The 16,426-nt window shown below is 45.3% G+C and overlaps 3 protein-coding genes across 7 annotated transcripts in view; all 3 read right to left on the minus strand.

Moving 5' to 3' along the window:
• Positions 1-204: 204 nt before the first annotated feature.
• Positions 205-1,830, minus strand: LOC137879002 (thymosin beta-12-like). Its single transcript, XM_068719557.1, has 3 exons — positions 1,703-1,830; positions 500-615; positions 205-329 (listed from the first exon to the last, which is right to left on the minus strand). Exons 1-3 carry the CDS (start codon positions 1,813-1,815, stop codon positions 295-297), a joined length of 264 nt encoding a protein of 87 aa, XP_068575658.1. The 5' UTR covers positions 1,816-1,830; the 3' UTR covers positions 205-294.
• A 952-nt stretch (positions 1,831-2,782) lies between these two features.
• Positions 2,783-8,901, minus strand: LOC137879032 (ribose-phosphate pyrophosphokinase 2). The gene is made up of 7 exons (XM_068719600.1): positions 8,607-8,901; positions 6,222-6,405; positions 5,284-5,382; positions 4,762-4,886; positions 4,430-4,603; positions 4,106-4,265; positions 2,783-3,911 (listed from the first exon to the last, which is right to left on the minus strand). Exons 1-7 carry the CDS (start codon positions 8,726-8,728, stop codon positions 3,819-3,821), a joined length of 957 nt encoding a protein of 318 aa, XP_068575701.1. The 5' UTR covers positions 8,729-8,901; the 3' UTR covers positions 2,783-3,818.
• A 4,142-nt stretch (positions 8,902-13,043) lies between these two features.
• LOC137878889 (histone deacetylase 4-like) overlaps positions 13,044-16,426 on the minus strand; it is a 36,239-nt gene continuing 32,856 nt past the window's right edge. For all 5 annotated transcript variants that reach the window (XM_068719380.1, XM_068719378.1, XM_068719379.1 and 2 more), the window contains 12 exons: positions 16,315-16,417; positions 16,165-16,211; positions 15,931-16,038; positions 15,619-15,674; positions 15,279-15,366; positions 15,052-15,171; positions 14,683-14,780; positions 14,442-14,560; positions 14,164-14,297; positions 13,875-13,959; positions 13,652-13,796; positions 13,044-13,447 (listed from right to left, as the gene is read on the minus strand). In XM_068719380.1, the coding sequence (XP_068575481.1) occupies positions 13,408-13,447; positions 13,652-13,796; positions 13,875-13,959; positions 14,164-14,297; positions 14,442-14,560; positions 14,683-14,780; positions 15,052-15,171; positions 15,279-15,366; positions 15,619-15,674; positions 15,931-16,038; positions 16,165-16,211; positions 16,315-16,417 (1,143 nt within the window). In that variant the 3' untranslated portion in view covers positions 13,044-13,407. The remainder of the gene's footprint in view (positions 13,448-13,651; positions 13,797-13,874; positions 13,960-14,163; positions 14,298-14,441; positions 14,561-14,682; positions 14,781-15,051; positions 15,172-15,278; positions 15,367-15,618; positions 15,675-15,930; positions 16,039-16,164; positions 16,212-16,314; positions 16,418-16,426) is intronic.

Here is a 16,426-nt window from a genome sequence, read left to right on the forward strand (position 1 = left end):
ACTCGCACACCTTCTGCAGTTCCCCTCCTCTGCCTCACACCAATCCTCCTCATCCTCACAACGACCCCCCCAGCGTGAAGGTGGTCGTTACGCTGGTTGAGGGGACGAGGCCCGACCGCCCCTGGTTGGAAAAAGCGTCACCCGTCCACAGGCTGTGCAGCTTGGTTATTGTTGTCGTTTCATACTTTCGGTTACAAAGTTATACATCTAGAAGAAGTGGCTGAAAACAAGGCAATGCGGGAGGAGGAGGAGGAGGAGGAGGGGGTGTACAGTGCATGACGGGAGGGAGGGGCTTCACGACTTCTCTGAGGCCTTCTCCTGTTCGATGACTGTGGAAGGAGAGAAAGGGAAGGAGATGTGAGACTCATGGGTTAAAACAACACCGTGTCGAGCTTTATATTAAACACAAGGGTCAGTAAAAAAGCACAGAAAGAGTCCAGAGGAATGTGATGTCACCCCCCCCCCCCCCCCCCCCCCCATGCAGGAATTTGAATCGTACCATCTTGTGTAGGCAAGGGATTCTTCTCTTGGGTCTCTGTCTTCTTCAGCTTGGACTTGTCGAAGCTGCTCACTTCTGAAACGTCGGGCTTTGCGTCACTCATTGTTGCAGGTAGTCTGAAACACCAGAAAGTAAGCAGGCACTTTAACAGCAGCCACATGAACCATGAAGCAGCATTAGAGGGAAATATATTGTGTGTTTATTAGGCTGTTACAATGAAAACCATCAGAGCGTGAGGTTCAACCTGACTTTTTTTTTTTAAATCAGTCTAAGGGCGTTGCCTAAATCTCAGTGGCCAAAAAAACCCTTTTGTTCACTTCAACTACATGCGCAACCGCGGACTACTTTGTCCCCCTCTTAATGTGCGTCCGCCTCCTTTTGTTCGCCCCGCGGCTCGACCCAGCGTGATCTGCCTCCCCGTGCGTCCCGTTACCCGACGCACAGTGTCCGGGATGGCGCACAACGCAGGGGAGGAACGCGCCGCTCCAGACAATGAAGCCAGTCCGAAAGCGCTCAGACCGCGACATTTACATAACAACAGGAGTTCCCATGCTGCGATGACCCGAGGGGGGGGGGGGGGGGGGGGGGGGGGAGCCGCATGGCTGGTGTGCAAATATTCTATTAAGATAACTAGAGGGTTATAAATGATGTAATGTAGCGGTAAAATACTGATTCATAGGTGTCCACATGGCAGCTGTGCAACATCCGCAAAAAAAAAAAAAAAAACCCTCGTCACGTAGGCTACTTCTCCCTTCGGGTCTCAATCTGAAGGAACCACCGCCCAGATTGGCTTTTTGCACGTTCACGTCCGCCTTAAAATCCAAGTTCAACTCCGTTCATTGAAAAGAGACACAAAAATAAATAAATAAATACACAGCAAGGCGCGTTTACGGCCGATTAAAAACAGCTTTTAATAAATAACGGTACCATGCAGCCCGAGCGCAACAAAGGAAATCGACTGATGTGTGTTATGACAAAGATAAAGCACAAACGCCTGCCTTGTTGTCACATTACGCTCTATAATTAGCTATTTAAATAGAAAAAGAAACAAGCTGTATTCCTTTATAACTAATTCTCTCATATCTCGTCCCTGGTTGTGTATTTGGCGCAGCATCTTTTGGGATCACACGTCCCACACTGGACTCTTCTAGCTGCAGGCAAAGAAGCTGAAACAATAGAAACGCTTTGTAGGAAGGAGCTTACCGAAGTGTTGGCTGATGGCTGGATGGTCTCTTGGTCAGTGCGTTGCAGCAGTAGTGGCGCGTCTTTGCGCAAGCATCAGATATAGTCAGAAATATGCTAATGACATCTGACATCACCAGCTCGCATCCTCAGTATCCCCCTGCTGGAGAGGCGCGAGCCAGCTCCATCCTCGTGCAGAAACCAAACACTGACAAAAAAAAAAAAAAAAGCCCTGAGAGGAGCCTCGTCTCACGTCCCTCAGGAAAGAAATGTAAATAAACAGATGTATTGGGTTTCGTGAAGCTGCACAATCCACCCCCACCTTTCTGTGTTAGGAGTGTTCTTACAGCAGCATGGAGCCCCGACACTTCAGTTTACTGTGTTACCTCACATCTACGGTTATTTCAGCCGCATTTAATGTGACAGTGACTCTCGTATTCACATCAATGGCACATTATTTCTCCTTTTTTACTTCCATCTGCCTGCAGCTGCTCTGGCTGCGCATTGGTGTAGAAGGAGCGCCCCCTGGTGGCAGCTGGAGCTTCATCCTCACTCCATGCATCACTCCGCTAGTCTCAGATGACGTTTCTATCGTCTTTTATCATTAGATTACGTCATTGTGCATCAATATTGAGCAGCTGATGGAGTTAGACAGTTCATTCGTATCCAAATATGTGATTACCGTAAAGTAATCATGCTGCGTTCAAACTCGTTATGCCATTTTGTAGCTCATTTATTTAAATGAAACAAATTTTAATGTTAAGAGTAACTTTTCAGATATCAAAAAAAAAATGTATAACATTGTTATACTGCTATAACAGTGTTATAACATGTAACGTATTAGATTAGCTGATGAATCAAAGCTTAAAGGACACTAAAATGACTTGGTGTATCATTTTATTGCTAATAAAACTTACCAGAGAGGGAGAGGGTGCATTAAGGGAGCTGTGGAATGCAGCCTGTTTGGAGATGCTAGAGACTTATAGTGAGGATATCTCAGCATGTTCTTACAATAAAAACAATAAAAAATAAAAACACAGCGCTAAATGCATGTAATGTCCCTTTAAATGAACTGCTAAGGAAAGCAAAGATGAGCATCTGTAAGCCATTGTCAAAGCTTTATTGTCAAAGAAACAGCTTGAAGTGTTACATATAAAAAAAAAGAAATTAAATCACGCTTTTTCACCAACTTTTTTTCTTTCATCCACCTAGAGGCAAACTGTGAAACCTGCCTCATTGGAGTTAAGTGACCCATTACAGCCGCGATGACAATTGAAATCTTGAGGCTTTAACAAGCTTCGGGCTCAATTTATTTTAATGACCTTTTGGAACGTGGGTGAAACACCCACCTACACCTCGTATCACACTTTTCATCAACAACACACCTGTCAAGAGTTTGGAAAGTTGTCTCTAAATCTTTTCTAGCACAATGATTAGAAGCAGAAGGTTGTCATACAGATGAGCCACCACTGGGTGACAGCAGCTTATTGTGGGAGGAGTTACACTGCAGAGGTAAGACGCATCAGCACATTCATGAGGCTCACTAAATTAAAAAAAATTAAGCGTGTTCTTTAATTGTACTCCCGTTTGGTCACATGTCCATTTGTGGTGCAGCTTTAAAGTGATGAGGCATGAACTATTACAATCAATATAGCTAGTAAAGGGTTATTTTAATACTTAAAGCAACACTGAGGGGGGAAAGGTGCTTTTATTTAAAACTATTTTAATAACTGAGGGAGAAAGGGGCCCACATATTTCTAATCACATGACGTCGTGGAATGCTTCATTTCAAGTGAGTTCAATATGAGGTACAAATACATGGTTACAGAGCGGAGCCTTTGGTTAAAGTGAAGGCCAGGCCTCAGCTGATCACGGTACTGAAACATGAGAAAAAAAATTATAAACAGAAAAAAAAGAAAGAGAGAGATACTCATAAATAGAAACTTGGTCTGCTGAAAAGGAAATGATATTTCGCTCTGTGTCCTGGATGAGAATGTCAAAGACAATGTGAGGGCGGGACCTTTCAGTCATATGGGTTTGGCCAAAGACCATCAGGTGTTTTGCAAAAGTGGCAGCCTAGTGGCCCAACGGGGGGGGTGAGAGAGAGAGGATCCCCTCTCTCTCTCTCTCTCACCCTTTACAAGGGTACGTGGCTGAAGAGGTAGGACACAGACTCGCCGTTGTGGGTTCTCCTGATCGCCTCCGCCAGGATCATGGAGATGTCGATGACCTGGAGGAAACAAGTCAAAACATGAGAGACATAAGAGCTACTGCCGAAACATCGGTAGAGGACGCCCTCAGGTGACCAGAACTCTAGCCGTGTTGTAATACACAACAAGGGTGATGGTGCAGCCTTCAAAACAAACACATGGCACGTATTAGAAAGGTCAGAAAGTGTGTGTGTGTGTGTGTGTGTGTGTGTACCTGTATTTTGGGGCACGCCTTCATCTTCTCCTCCTGTGGGATGGTGTTGGTCACCACCACGGCCTCGAACGGGGCGCTGTTGATGCGAGAGATGGCCGGACCGGAGAAGATGCCGTGCGTGAGGATGGCGTAGACCTTTACCGCGCCGGCGTCTATCAGCCTAGAGGGAGAAAAGAAAATGGTGACTTTATTCTACTTGCATAATAATCCATGCAATTCTAAAACAAATGTGTTTTATTCCTTTCTTTTATAGAACCTAATCTCCGTGTAAAAGCTCCCTCTCACGATACAGACACAATTAAAAACACTCCAATGGACACTGACTTGTCGGCGGCGTGGCAGATGGTGCCGCAGGTGTCGGCCATGTCGTCCACCAGGATGGCCACGCGGTCCTTGACGTCACCCACCAGCACCATGCGGTCCACCTCGTTGGCCTTCTTCCTCTCTTTGTGGATGAGAGCGAAGTCCACGTTGAGACGGTCTGCGATGGACGTCACGCTGAGACAGAGAGACGGGAAGAGAGAGACCCATTAGACCTTTAACTGCTCCTCAAACAAGGCGGCTTGTTGACTCTCCATTTGGCCCGGTGGAGGCAATGAGCTGGAGCTTCAGGACGGGGAGACGTGCGAACCAAACTCTCTGTGTGTGATTCGTACCGTTTCGCTCCGCCGGCATCTGGAGACACGATAATGCCGTTTTTCCATTCGGGGATATTTTCTCGTATCCACTGAAGCACGGCGGGCTCTGCGTAAAGGTTGTCTACGGCGATGTCGAAAAACCCCTGAAAGAAAAAGACAACGGTTACTAAAAACCACACGGCACAACTGTATACTGATGTGCACAGTCTCTTTATTACACTGTTGTCCCTGTCTGTACTGGTTATTACAACTCTGATCCCAAAATAGTGTCATATCTCTGCTGTACTCTGGGATTTCTCCATCTTACTGCCTCTGGAAGATAAGCTAGCACCTATATGGCCCTGAACCTCCATTTTGGCCGCCAGAGACAACTAAATCTGAGCATAATCCTTCATATAAATGAACTTTCAGGAGGTTCAGCTCGTGTGGCATTGACGAGATGAAAGCTTGCAGTAGTCTGTGACACAAACGTTCCATAACTTAAGGCCTTTCAGGTGTTCTTTACCCCCGTTAGACCCAGAGAGAAGGCGGCGTACTGACCTGGATCTGAGACGCGTGGAGATCCATGGTGATGATGTGGTCGGCCCCGGCTACAGACAACATGTTTGCCACCAGCTTGGCTGATATGGGTGCTCGACTCTGGGACAAGCATCAAGACACAGTCGCTTGAGGTAAGTAAGTAAGAAAAGAAATGTTGGAACTTTTGCTGAGGGAAGCGAGACACTCCCCGCCGTGAAAGACGCTTCGTCAGGACTTTACCCGAGAGCGCTCCACCGCGGACCGACTCTCAAATCAAAAGTATTGACGCGGTAAAATCAAAGCGTCCATTGAGTAACTTTGTGCAGCCGGAGAGGTGCCGACTAGTGGAGCGCTCGCGTTGCTTCATTTGGACCTGGTTTGCCGTTGTGGTTACATAAACAACTGAAGCAACACGAGATAATGATTTACAAGATAAGCAGCTTGTGTGAAATAGTTTCTCGGCCCGCAGGAACGTCCGACGTGTGTCAATCTGAGACTTTCTGAGAGAAGCACACGGCTCATGTCGCGCTGCAGTAACACCGCGTCCATCGAGTACGCTGCGTACCTGAGAGTTTCCCCAATAGTACATCATTTTAAGTGTTTACTCAAGTGGTTGTCAGCAATTCTAACTTCTATGAGGACACATTTTATATTATTATAACAGCCTGTACTTAGGAGGAGTTATAATTGTGGGAAAATGATTAACAACTCTTATCTGATTACAGTAGAAGTAAATGATAGTGTTGTAAATCATTTTACGTTAATAAACGCAAAAACATGGGACATTAAAGTAATGCGAGTCTTTTGAAGTGATCTTATGATCTTATGATATAAAAAGTGGCGCCATAGAGGCGAGGATGAAACAGGACGTTGGTTTTGCAGTGATCATGATACTGTGTGTGTGTGTGTGTGTGTGTGTGTGTGTGTGTGTGTGTGTGTGTGTGTGTGTGTGTGTGTACCTTGTCCTTTTTGTCCTGCCGGGCGTAGGGGAAGCAGGGGATGACGGCGGTGACGCGGGACGAGGAGGCAATCTTACAAGCGTTTATCATGATGAGCAGCTCCATCAGGTTGTCGTTGATTTCGCCGCAGCCGCTCTGCACGATGTACACGTCCTCGCCGCGCACGCTCTCCCCGATCTCCACGCTGTGTGAACCACAAAAGAGGGAAACGTGTCACCCTCAGGGCTCGACTCAAGAGCTGAGCTCCGATGTGAGCCGGGAAACGGATTTAAATGGAACTCGGTCTAATTAAGTGTGTTCAGCCCACGTATACGGTTATGGGCGACAGAATGTTAAGAAACTAATTTGGGCCGACACCCTCTGCTCATCTGAGGACCTTTTTTGGGGGGGGGGGCTATAGGAAGTAAAAGCTGCCACACACACACAAGCAGATAACATGTGTGTGTGAAACATTCCTGTGTGGGGGAGGACCGGCCTCAGTCATGTGATCACTGGACATCTACAGCTGTAAAGGGTAACAGTCTATGCGGTCACAAGGCCTGTTGTTTTGAGGCCAGCACTCAATAATGGCCGCCGCTCACATTGTTTAAACGCGTATTATAGCGTGCTTGTAACAGACTCGTGTTTTCAAATGTAGATTTAGGCGCTGACATCTCCTCCCACAGGACACAAACGGTGACGTCTTCAAGACATCATCCACAGCTGGGACATGTTATCTGCTATGTTTCAATATCATGTTTGATATAGACAATGAATCTGGATCACTGCCCAACACCAGGGCAAACAAGGCAGTGTCAATAAAATCTGTATTCGTGTATTTCCCAGGAATCCACTCCCTCTGCGAGTCACCTGACAAAGCCAGCGTCGGCGCTGAGAGGAGAGCTGTTGTTAGCGTATCGCTCTCACCTCCTTGTTCGTCTGTGAGAATGAAAAAATAATCTTTGTTTTGCACTCCGTGTCGCCCAAACAGCTGTGTTCCCTAGAGAGAAATCGGCCGTGTGGATAATCAGAGTTTTCCCTGGATTTTAGAGTTGTGGGTGTAAACATCAACAGCAGAGTCTTAGGAGATAAAAAGGGGTCAAGGCAACTTTACAAGCCCGGTTTAATGGAGGAAACCAGCGTTGGCAAGCGCTCTTTAGCTTAATGCAAAGGAAAGATTACAAAACAACGCATGCCGTCTGGTGCATGCTTTTATCCAGAGTGCATCAGTGGGAATTAAAACCAACTCTGACAATGCTCACTAAGCCACAAAAACACACTAATGCAGCGCACAGCTCCCTTTAACTGAATGAAAACAGCCACAAATACAATCAAATGTATGCAAAGGTTAAAGCTGCATCGCGTTAAGCGGTGTTGTGGCGAGTTGAGGTCGACTGAGAGAGCAAGCAGGCCAGCATGTGGCCCAAAGGTCATCCTGCAGAAGGGTTCAGACGAGCTGCAACAGCCCGCTCAAGGCACAGCCAGTGAAAGTAATGAAAGTAATTTGCCATGCAAACGTTAAACCGTGGTAGCTGCGAGCGTGCAGTTAGTAATTTAACTAAATGGTTAGCTTGGGCTGCTTTTGGAAATGAGCACAAATTAAGTGCATGTGATTGAAGCTAACTTCCCTAGCAATGCAGGCAGTAATGAGAGCTGCCCACACACGTTTATTCTTATTTAACCTGCAAGTTATCCTCTTAGTTTAGGGACAACGTTTGGCATTTAATACCGCTGTCTAGGTGACTGTTCTGGCTGCAGTGAGGCACGTGTTTTAGTCCTAGCACGCATCTAGCTAGGAGAAAGCACTAAGGTGTAACGTCCCATTTGGTATACCCGTAACAATCTGTTCCTACTTCAAAACCTAGCATCTTTCTAGCTCAACTGTTAACGGTAAACAAACGACTAACCCCTTCTCGTATTAAAATGTTGACCCACATAGTTGAGGCGGGTGAAAGGGAGCTTGGTGGAACAAGATATATACAACATTTGGCCTCCTCCATAATCACCCATAACTTACAGTTAGCGTACTTAGCATCGTACGCACCGAACAAAATATTACGTTACGTAAATCCATAGCAACTCTGGTTCTGCCAGTTTTGGGTCATTCTAACGGGCACAAACGACAGCTACAGACATTTCAAACCTCCAGTTAAACAGTCACTTATAAGTAGAGCTAAGAGGAACTGTCCGGTAAAGGACGCACTGGTGTTAGCCTGGTGTGTTTACATGTGGCTAGCTAGTCACGTGTCAGCCCGCTGAATAGTAAACTATTGTTAGCCTCGAGCTAACATACCCACATGTGATACCGAGGCTGGGGCGACATGAACAGCTAGCAGCTATTGCAACACAAAAAAACAAAAGTCCAGCCGCACAATACGTCCACGCGTTTATAAACAGTCTACTTGCCATGTCTCCTGGTTGCTGAATTTCTTCGTGATCACTTTCCCCAGCTCCAGTCCGAGCCGATCGGCTACTTTCTGGGACAGGTCGTGGTGGGAGCTCCCGCTAAAAAGCACGATGTTAGGCATGTCCGGGGGAGAAAAAAAACAAACCTGTTTGTTAAAGAAAAGAAAAAGGGAGTACAGAAGTACGACAGGTCGCCCACTTAAGGGGTTTATGAAAATGGGGGGAAATTAAGCGTGCTAATGTTGTAGCCGTGGCATCGCAGTGGTGCAGCAGTGGGACCAGTGGGCAGAGAGGAAATAGCAGGTCAGCATTAGCATGTAAAGGGAAGTGGCCTCCTCTCATTGGACGGTGTGGGAGTCCACTGACACATGGACACTTATTACGCGGCTGTATTGTTTATCGTTACTAAACACACATACGCCTGTTTTTATTAGATTAGCAAAGATGTTTAACTATTTTAGTCTCCTTTTAAAAATGTACTTATAAGTGGGTGTTTTTTTTTTACCAGCTTAATTTATTTTATATTCCTGATATTTCATTTATTTTATATTCTTGACGTTTCTATTTTATTATTTTATGTTATATTTTTGGTATTATAATTTTAAGACTATTTTTATCTCCTATTTAAAGCACTTTGTGGCTTTATTAAAAAGCATCCAAATGAATTGTTTATTGAATATCTTTCTGATTATTCATAATACTTATATTTAAACTGGTTTATGTGTGGATTTAGTCAATCCTGAAAGCATTTTGTTATATTATTGTCATTACTGTTGGGAATTTGATTTACCATATTGTGACGTTTTTAGAGAGGAGGTCACCTGATAGCTGCTGCTTTGAACACTTGAACACTGATATTGGCTCTTGTAATTAGATGTTCCACTCAGTGAGCAGTCAGCTGAGGCTTGAAGCCCCCTTCGTTCCAGCGGTGACATACTTTCCACCATCACTGCTGTCATGTGCCGGCCGGCTAACTGTTCTTCAGATGCAGCTCAGGTCAGAAAGTGGAGGTTTGTATTCTGGATATTGTCTAAAAACAACGAGGGTTTCTCAGATGAGATAACGCTGAAGCAGCTGTCCTGTCTTTCTAAATAAAGTCCAGGAATTCAACTACAACCAGCACTGTTGACTCTTTGAGTAATCATTTCACGGAAGAGACAGAAGCAGAAAAATGACAAACCCCTAAATTAAATAATCTGCCGTCCTGTTAGGAATTAAGAAGAGATACTTTCCATGTCCTCACAAGTGATTGTACATCTTTTAACTGAAGGGTATCTGCTGAACTGATTTTGTGAAAACTCCCTGAAATATCAGCAAAACTTCCAACTTTTTTAACCCTCGGAAAGCTTTTATGTCAACAAAAAGAAGTCGCACGACTACAGGGCGTTGTATTTTTCAGAAATATATTTTATAGATGTCAGAGATGAAATGTCCAAAGCGTAGGTCCCAAAGAAAGATAACATTTTTCATCAATAGAGACAAACAACAAACAAAAAAATAACATTTTTATCCATTTACATGTAAACCAAGAATTGCTCTTGAGCCACAGTGGTTATATATATATATATATGTATATATATATATATGTGTATATATATATATATATATATATGTATATATATATATACATATATATATATATATATATATATACATATATATATATATATACATATATATACACACATATATATATATATAAAACTGGCCGAGGTGGGTGTGACAATGAAATGACGATGCCCTTGTTTCCAAACCTTTTTCTAAACCAATATCCGCCATTTCTCTACCGTAGTCGCGCCCGTTCAAAGATCTTTGAAAGAGGAACGTTCTTTGGGAGAGTCGTTTTACGTTGTGGATGTAGAGGTTTGGAAGAGCATGTTTCTCTCCAACACAGTCCGTACATGTTGGAAGTGCTGAATCGTGTTAAAATCACTTATTGGAAACGATATTCAATAAGAACAATATCAAATGATTTATCAGTGGAGTCATTTGGACAAAGTTTCTTGAGTTGTTTTCACACCAGAGAGGAAGAAACCCGCCCTGCCTGGTGCTCTTGGGAGTTGTCATGGGAGGTTTTTTTTTTTTGTGTTTTTTTCCCCTTAAATTCCTCCAGTGTTCTTCTTCTATTGTGCAAATACATTTTTGTTACATAGACAAGCAGGCATGCTGACTCACAAACCATGCAAAGAGTTAAAGTTGGCGCGAGCAGACGGCAAAAAAAAAAAAAATAGTGTTAAAGTTTAAAATAAAGAAAAACATTAAAATAAAAAAAGTTAAGCCAAATTGAACGAGTAACAAGTGGAATGTTTTGTTAGACAAAAAATATAAACTTAATCTCAAATTGTACAAGTTTCTAAAATGATAATTCAAACGTGATAGTCGTCTTTCATCGGGTTAACAGAGCAGTCGACAGATGGGGGATAATTTCAATGGAGTTTGATATCGTACTGGTGTCAGATCAGTTGAATTGAAGCGGGAAAAGGGAAGAAGCAGACACTGATGTTACGGACAGTTAAACATTATAGTGCAACACATGCTCAGAAAGAGATTTTCTAAATTATCGGCTGACGTTTTCCATCCAAAACGAGTTAAAGTTCCACTTCTTTTGACATCCTCGTCTCCTCCTTCTCTTTTCCCACAGAGGAAAAACTCAGCCAGCTACATAGAACGGCCTCCAAACCTCTTTTTGGATGTGTGATGTTGTCACAGTCGAAAGGTTAAGTGCATTATCACCCGGAGAGGAAAACTGTATCAATTAGGCAACAAAGTGATCAAACGTTTTACTCTGAAGGTGTTCAAAAAGTCAATTGCAGTGCCGCTTAATGGCCCCATTTCACTTGAGGGCGACTTCAAAACAGTCGATGACGAGTTAAATACGCTGCTTTTTTGTTGTTGAAGGTCATGGAGTAATATCGCCCACCGTACTGTTTTTCGCTCACAATATCATAGCTGTCATTAGTTAGAGTACATTTATAAATTTTCCATATACAAATCTTCTATAAACAGTACATGTTATAAATACACGATTGATGAAAATGCAGAAAGGCCGAGAGAGCCGTAGAAAGAAAGAAAGAAAGAAAGAAAGAAAGAAAGAGTCGCTCCTTGTTTCTGATAAATACAAGAAAGAAAGAAAGTTCTGAAGAAGTGACAGTAGTACTAAGTTGGTGAATGGCAGCCCTATAACTATCCAGAAAACGGATAAAAACACAGAACAAAATCTATGGATGAAAAAAGTTAGAAAAATAATCTTATACAATACAAAATAAAACGTGGACACGCTTACCAAACACATGTTTTGATATTGTAAAATCGACAACTTGATGTGGAAATCATACATGTAGATACAAACAGGGCAATACTCAAGATTACTGCCCCTCAAAATATATTCAATTCAATATACACGACTAATGTGGAGCTCACACTCGCAACCAAGGTAGTTGCCAACCGGCAGAAGGATGGGAGGCCGATCGGCACGCGTCAGGAAATGCTCACTCGACGTGTGAAGATTAAATCAGTAAACATTGAACTGGGTACTGGGAGCCTTTTCTGAAAGGGCCAATACGAGAAATGTCCCCGGGCTTTGCCGGCTAAGTGAAAGCGAAAGTATTACTGTAAATGCAAACTCATGCTTTGGCTTTTCTTGCTTGGCTTTCTCTTTTGGATAACATTCAAAAAATCTTGCAAAAAAAAACCCCGTCTGGTCTCTCCGCTCAAATGCATGCTTCATGTGTTTACGAAGCAATGACTTCAGTTAAAGGGAAGCTACATCAAAGGCTAAAACCTTTAAGACAGTCCGATCCGATCTCCTCGTTTTGAAGGTCTCCATGTTTGCACCGTTTTCTACTGAAGCCGGCAACTACCTTTTAACGAAGCGTTTTCCTTTCTTACAGAAAAATAGATCCATCCAAAAGTAAAGTAACTCTTCAAGAGAGGCCGTGAGAGACATAAACGTTGTCTTCGTCACGTTTCCAAGTAAACATGCTGAAAGATTGTTTGCCCGGGGAACGCCCCGTCCCGTCTCCTTCCCTCGCTTCCTCGGGCTGGAGAAATCTTTTTTACTTAAGGCAATCTTTTCCTGAACAATCCTGAAATCCAGCGGACCCCTCACCAAGGCACTCCTCTCACTCGTCGGCCTTCAGGGAAGGCGAAGGTCGACGGTCTCGTCATCAAATCTTTGTAAAGGCCGACTCAAACTTCGGCCGACCCAAAGTCCACAGTGAACGCATCTTGTAAAATATTATCTGAGTTGCCGCGATGCCCTTTCGTCTTCGTAGGGAACAAATAGTCGAAGAAAAAGAGAAAAGAGACTCCCGAGCTGTGATTGGCAGCCCGGGAGCGCCTGCTGTCCCTGGTGTCCTTGTGGTCAGAGGGCAGCCGTGTAAAGCACCGGATGTTTTTCTGCGGCTCATCGCACCGTCCTGCGACGAGACCTGATCTCGCACCCCCCCCCACCCCCAACTCCAAAATACGCTCGCCCTCCCCCCGCTGCCTTGGCCACCGTGGGCCAACAGTGGGGCTACAAAGACTAACAGAAAAAAATGAGTGTCTCTGAGCGAGTGCCGCCAAGCAGCGCTGTTATGTTTAATTTTTTTTCCAATTCAGTCCTCTGTCTCCTGATTGGCTCCCTACTCTTGAGGCTGAGCCCACCCCCTCTCCCTCGTTTGTTTTTTGGCCGAGGGGCCGCCAATCAATGTGACCGACGTGGTGAGTGGGGTTAGGGGGGCTAAATGAAGGGAATCAGTCGAGACTCTTCTCCGGAGAGGTCAAAGGTAACAGTGTGACACCCTCGTGTTTCCCTCAGTTACAGTGGTTCCTCCTCCTCCATGGGTTCCTCCTCTGGCCTGGTCACAAACACACAGGAACAAAAATTATATTCAATCTCAAGCTGCTCGTCATCCAAACGGACGTCTACGCTACACACTGTTGGTATTATGATCAGTTATTCAGTTATCTCTCTTCCTCAATATACAGGATCCCGTCTACAGTAGTAGAAGTAGAAGTGAGGTGAAAGCTTATAAATGTAGTCCAGTAAGCGGTGAGCTCACCTTTGGTCCATGGCGTTGGTGTTGGCCACAGACAGAGAGGCCATGGCGCTGACGGCTTCGGCCTCCTCCGAGTCTCCTCGTTTGGCCTCCAGCAGAGAGAGTCCCAGCAGCGGAGAGCAGCGCTGCACCGAGCGCCAGTACTTACCTGATCGGGAATCACAGCGCATCGTTAGAAAAGGACACGGAGATAATGTCGTGACAGATTTCTCAGAGTTGAACTCACTGTGAGTCTCTAAAACTTTCTCCAGGGAGCGAACGGCGTTGGGGTTGGGCCTCTGCTCCAGGACGGCCTTCGGCAGCGGGTCCAGCTGTTTGCAGGAAAATGAAAAGTTCATTCATCCCACTCCCAGTTTCTAATAAATGCTTAAAATCCTCCTAGAGAAGGAAAGCCCCTGGCTGACAAGCAGACAGACATGCCACACTTTGTAACGTCCATTCTTCTCCCTTTGATATAACATAAGGGACATTAATTAGGATTCAGATCCCGTGTGTTGTCAAAGTGACCTCCTTACCTCCTGGCCTAGCAGGGCGGCAACGCAGGCCTCAGAGGCGTCGCAGATGGCGGTGAGGTCGTGCCCCCCCTCCAGAGCCAGGACCACCCGGCTTCCAGCGAGGGTCATCAGCTGCCGGGTCAGATAGCCGAAACCTGAGGACAGGGCAGCGTGTGAACGCACGCAGATTTCATTTCAGTTAGTCAGCTCCAGAAACTAATTTTTCACACTTGGTGTTTTGTGAGGTTAACTGCTGCAGCGCGAGATAAGACGCATTCTTCAGATAATCTTGTGCTCACATTTGGACGTCAAAGTGTAGCCGCCCAGCGGGGGAGGGTGTCCCTCCACAGCGTCGAAGCCCGAGGAGACCAGCACGATGTCCGGGGCAAACTCGTTGGCGATGGGCATCACCACTGACCTGAGAGTCGGAGGGCGGAGCGTAAAGGTTATGCAGAATAAGGGACAATATTTGAACATGAACGCAGACATTTAACTGTGACGCTGGCCCCTGTGTGACTTGCTGGTATTGTAATCTGGTACCTGAAGGCTGCCAGGTACTCCACATCGCCCATGGGTGGATCGAGGCCTCCGGTGAAGGCCACGTTGACGTTGAAGCCGACTCCGGGCCCGCTGCCCACCTGCAGAGAGAAGAAGATTGAATACTGTTACTTGGTGTTCGCTGTTTAGTTAGCCTTTGTTTTTTAATGCCACTCCAGATTTACTGTATTTGGAATATTGCTGAGTATTAAGACTAGTGTTTATTCCGCTACTTTGTCTATTTGTGTCTGTAGATTTCTCCTAAATTCACCAAAAGTTAGCATTAGATAATGCCTCATTTGCATGTCTAAACAAAGAAAACACACACACACACACACACACACACACACACACACACACACACACACTCACCTCGTCCGGTGCTCCACTTCCAGGGAAGAAGTTGCCGTCGTCGTAGCGATGAATGGACAGGTAAAGGACATTGGGGTCGTCGTAGAACGCTTGCTGGGTGCCGTTGCCGTGATGGACGTCCTGAGGTCAGACAGCACACATGATACGATCACAAACTGTGTACATACAAAGACAAACGACGTGTCCTCTGTCACATGACAGAACATGCGGGTTCTCAGGAGACTGACCCAGTCCACGATGAGGATCTTGTTGACGCTGAGTCTCTGCTGCAGCAGTTTGGCTGCGACGGCCACGGAGTTAAAGTAGCAGAAACCCCTGAAACAGCAGCAAAGAGATGAAAATCAGCGTTTATTTTCACGTTTTTATGAAGCCTTTTGAACACGTTCTGAGAGGGATATGAAAAATAAATAAAGCGGTCTTGAAACAGCTGGCAGAATAAAGGCGTTCAGTACTTTATGTGCAAATAAACTCAATGGTCTGTTCCAGACGAGCCTGCTCCAACGCTGGTATTTGTGTATGCATAGATTAAGCGTCTCCGACTGAGTGCGCTGACGGCTGAGGCCTTACATGGGAGTGCTCTCCTCTGCGTGGTGTCCAGGAGGGCGGACCACAGCGAAACCATTCTGCAGAGACAAGACGGGAGAGACAGGAGTCTGTTAGCCACAGCGCCACTGATTCCTAGTGGTGAACCACCGCGCCAGACACCGCAATGTAGCCCAAAACACACTCAAAACACAGAGAGAGGTGCTTTGGGTTAGTTTATGACATTTTCTAGAAATGCTCCTTTTTTGTGGGTGACGTGTTCCTTTAAGATGATACTGAAGAGCATTCGTGGCGCTGTCGGAGAGGAAGTCACCAGTGGAGTGTGATCGCGGTTACCTTCAGCTCTCCGGTGGCCACTTTGAACACCAGCTCCACCACGGAGCCGACGGCGAGTCGAGCCGCGCTGGAGGAGTGGACCTCGTTCCAAATGGTGTCGCTGTCCACCTGCAAACACAACAAACAGGTGTGTTATTCTCACACCTGAGCTAAACTACACAAAGAAACTTCTGTACGTTTAATCATTTAAAAATATGACTGCAGATTATTCCATTATTATGAGATGTTACTTACCCCCACTCCTCCACACGGTAGACGTACAAACATGGGAGTGACTGAACCTGGTGAACAATACATATTAAATTAATGACAGTTAGTGACTGGATATGAGTGTGTGTGTGTGTGTGTGTGTGTGTGTGTGTGTGTGTGTGTGTGTGAGCTTACAATCAAGTTTCTGTCGGAGAGGGTTGGTCCCGTACAGCAGGACGTGGGCTTCAGAGTGAACCGTCTGCAGCTCCTCCAGAGTGGCCTTCCTCCCACGGATACACTACACACA

Source organism: Cebidichthys violaceus, unplaced genomic scaffold (assembly GCF_023349555.1).
Source record: "Cebidichthys violaceus isolate CVI_PGR_0920_01 unplaced genomic scaffold, fCebVio1.0.p SCAF_24, whole genome shotgun sequence".
Classification (NCBI taxonomy): Eukaryota; Metazoa; Chordata; class Actinopteri; order Perciformes; family Stichaeidae; genus Cebidichthys; species Cebidichthys violaceus.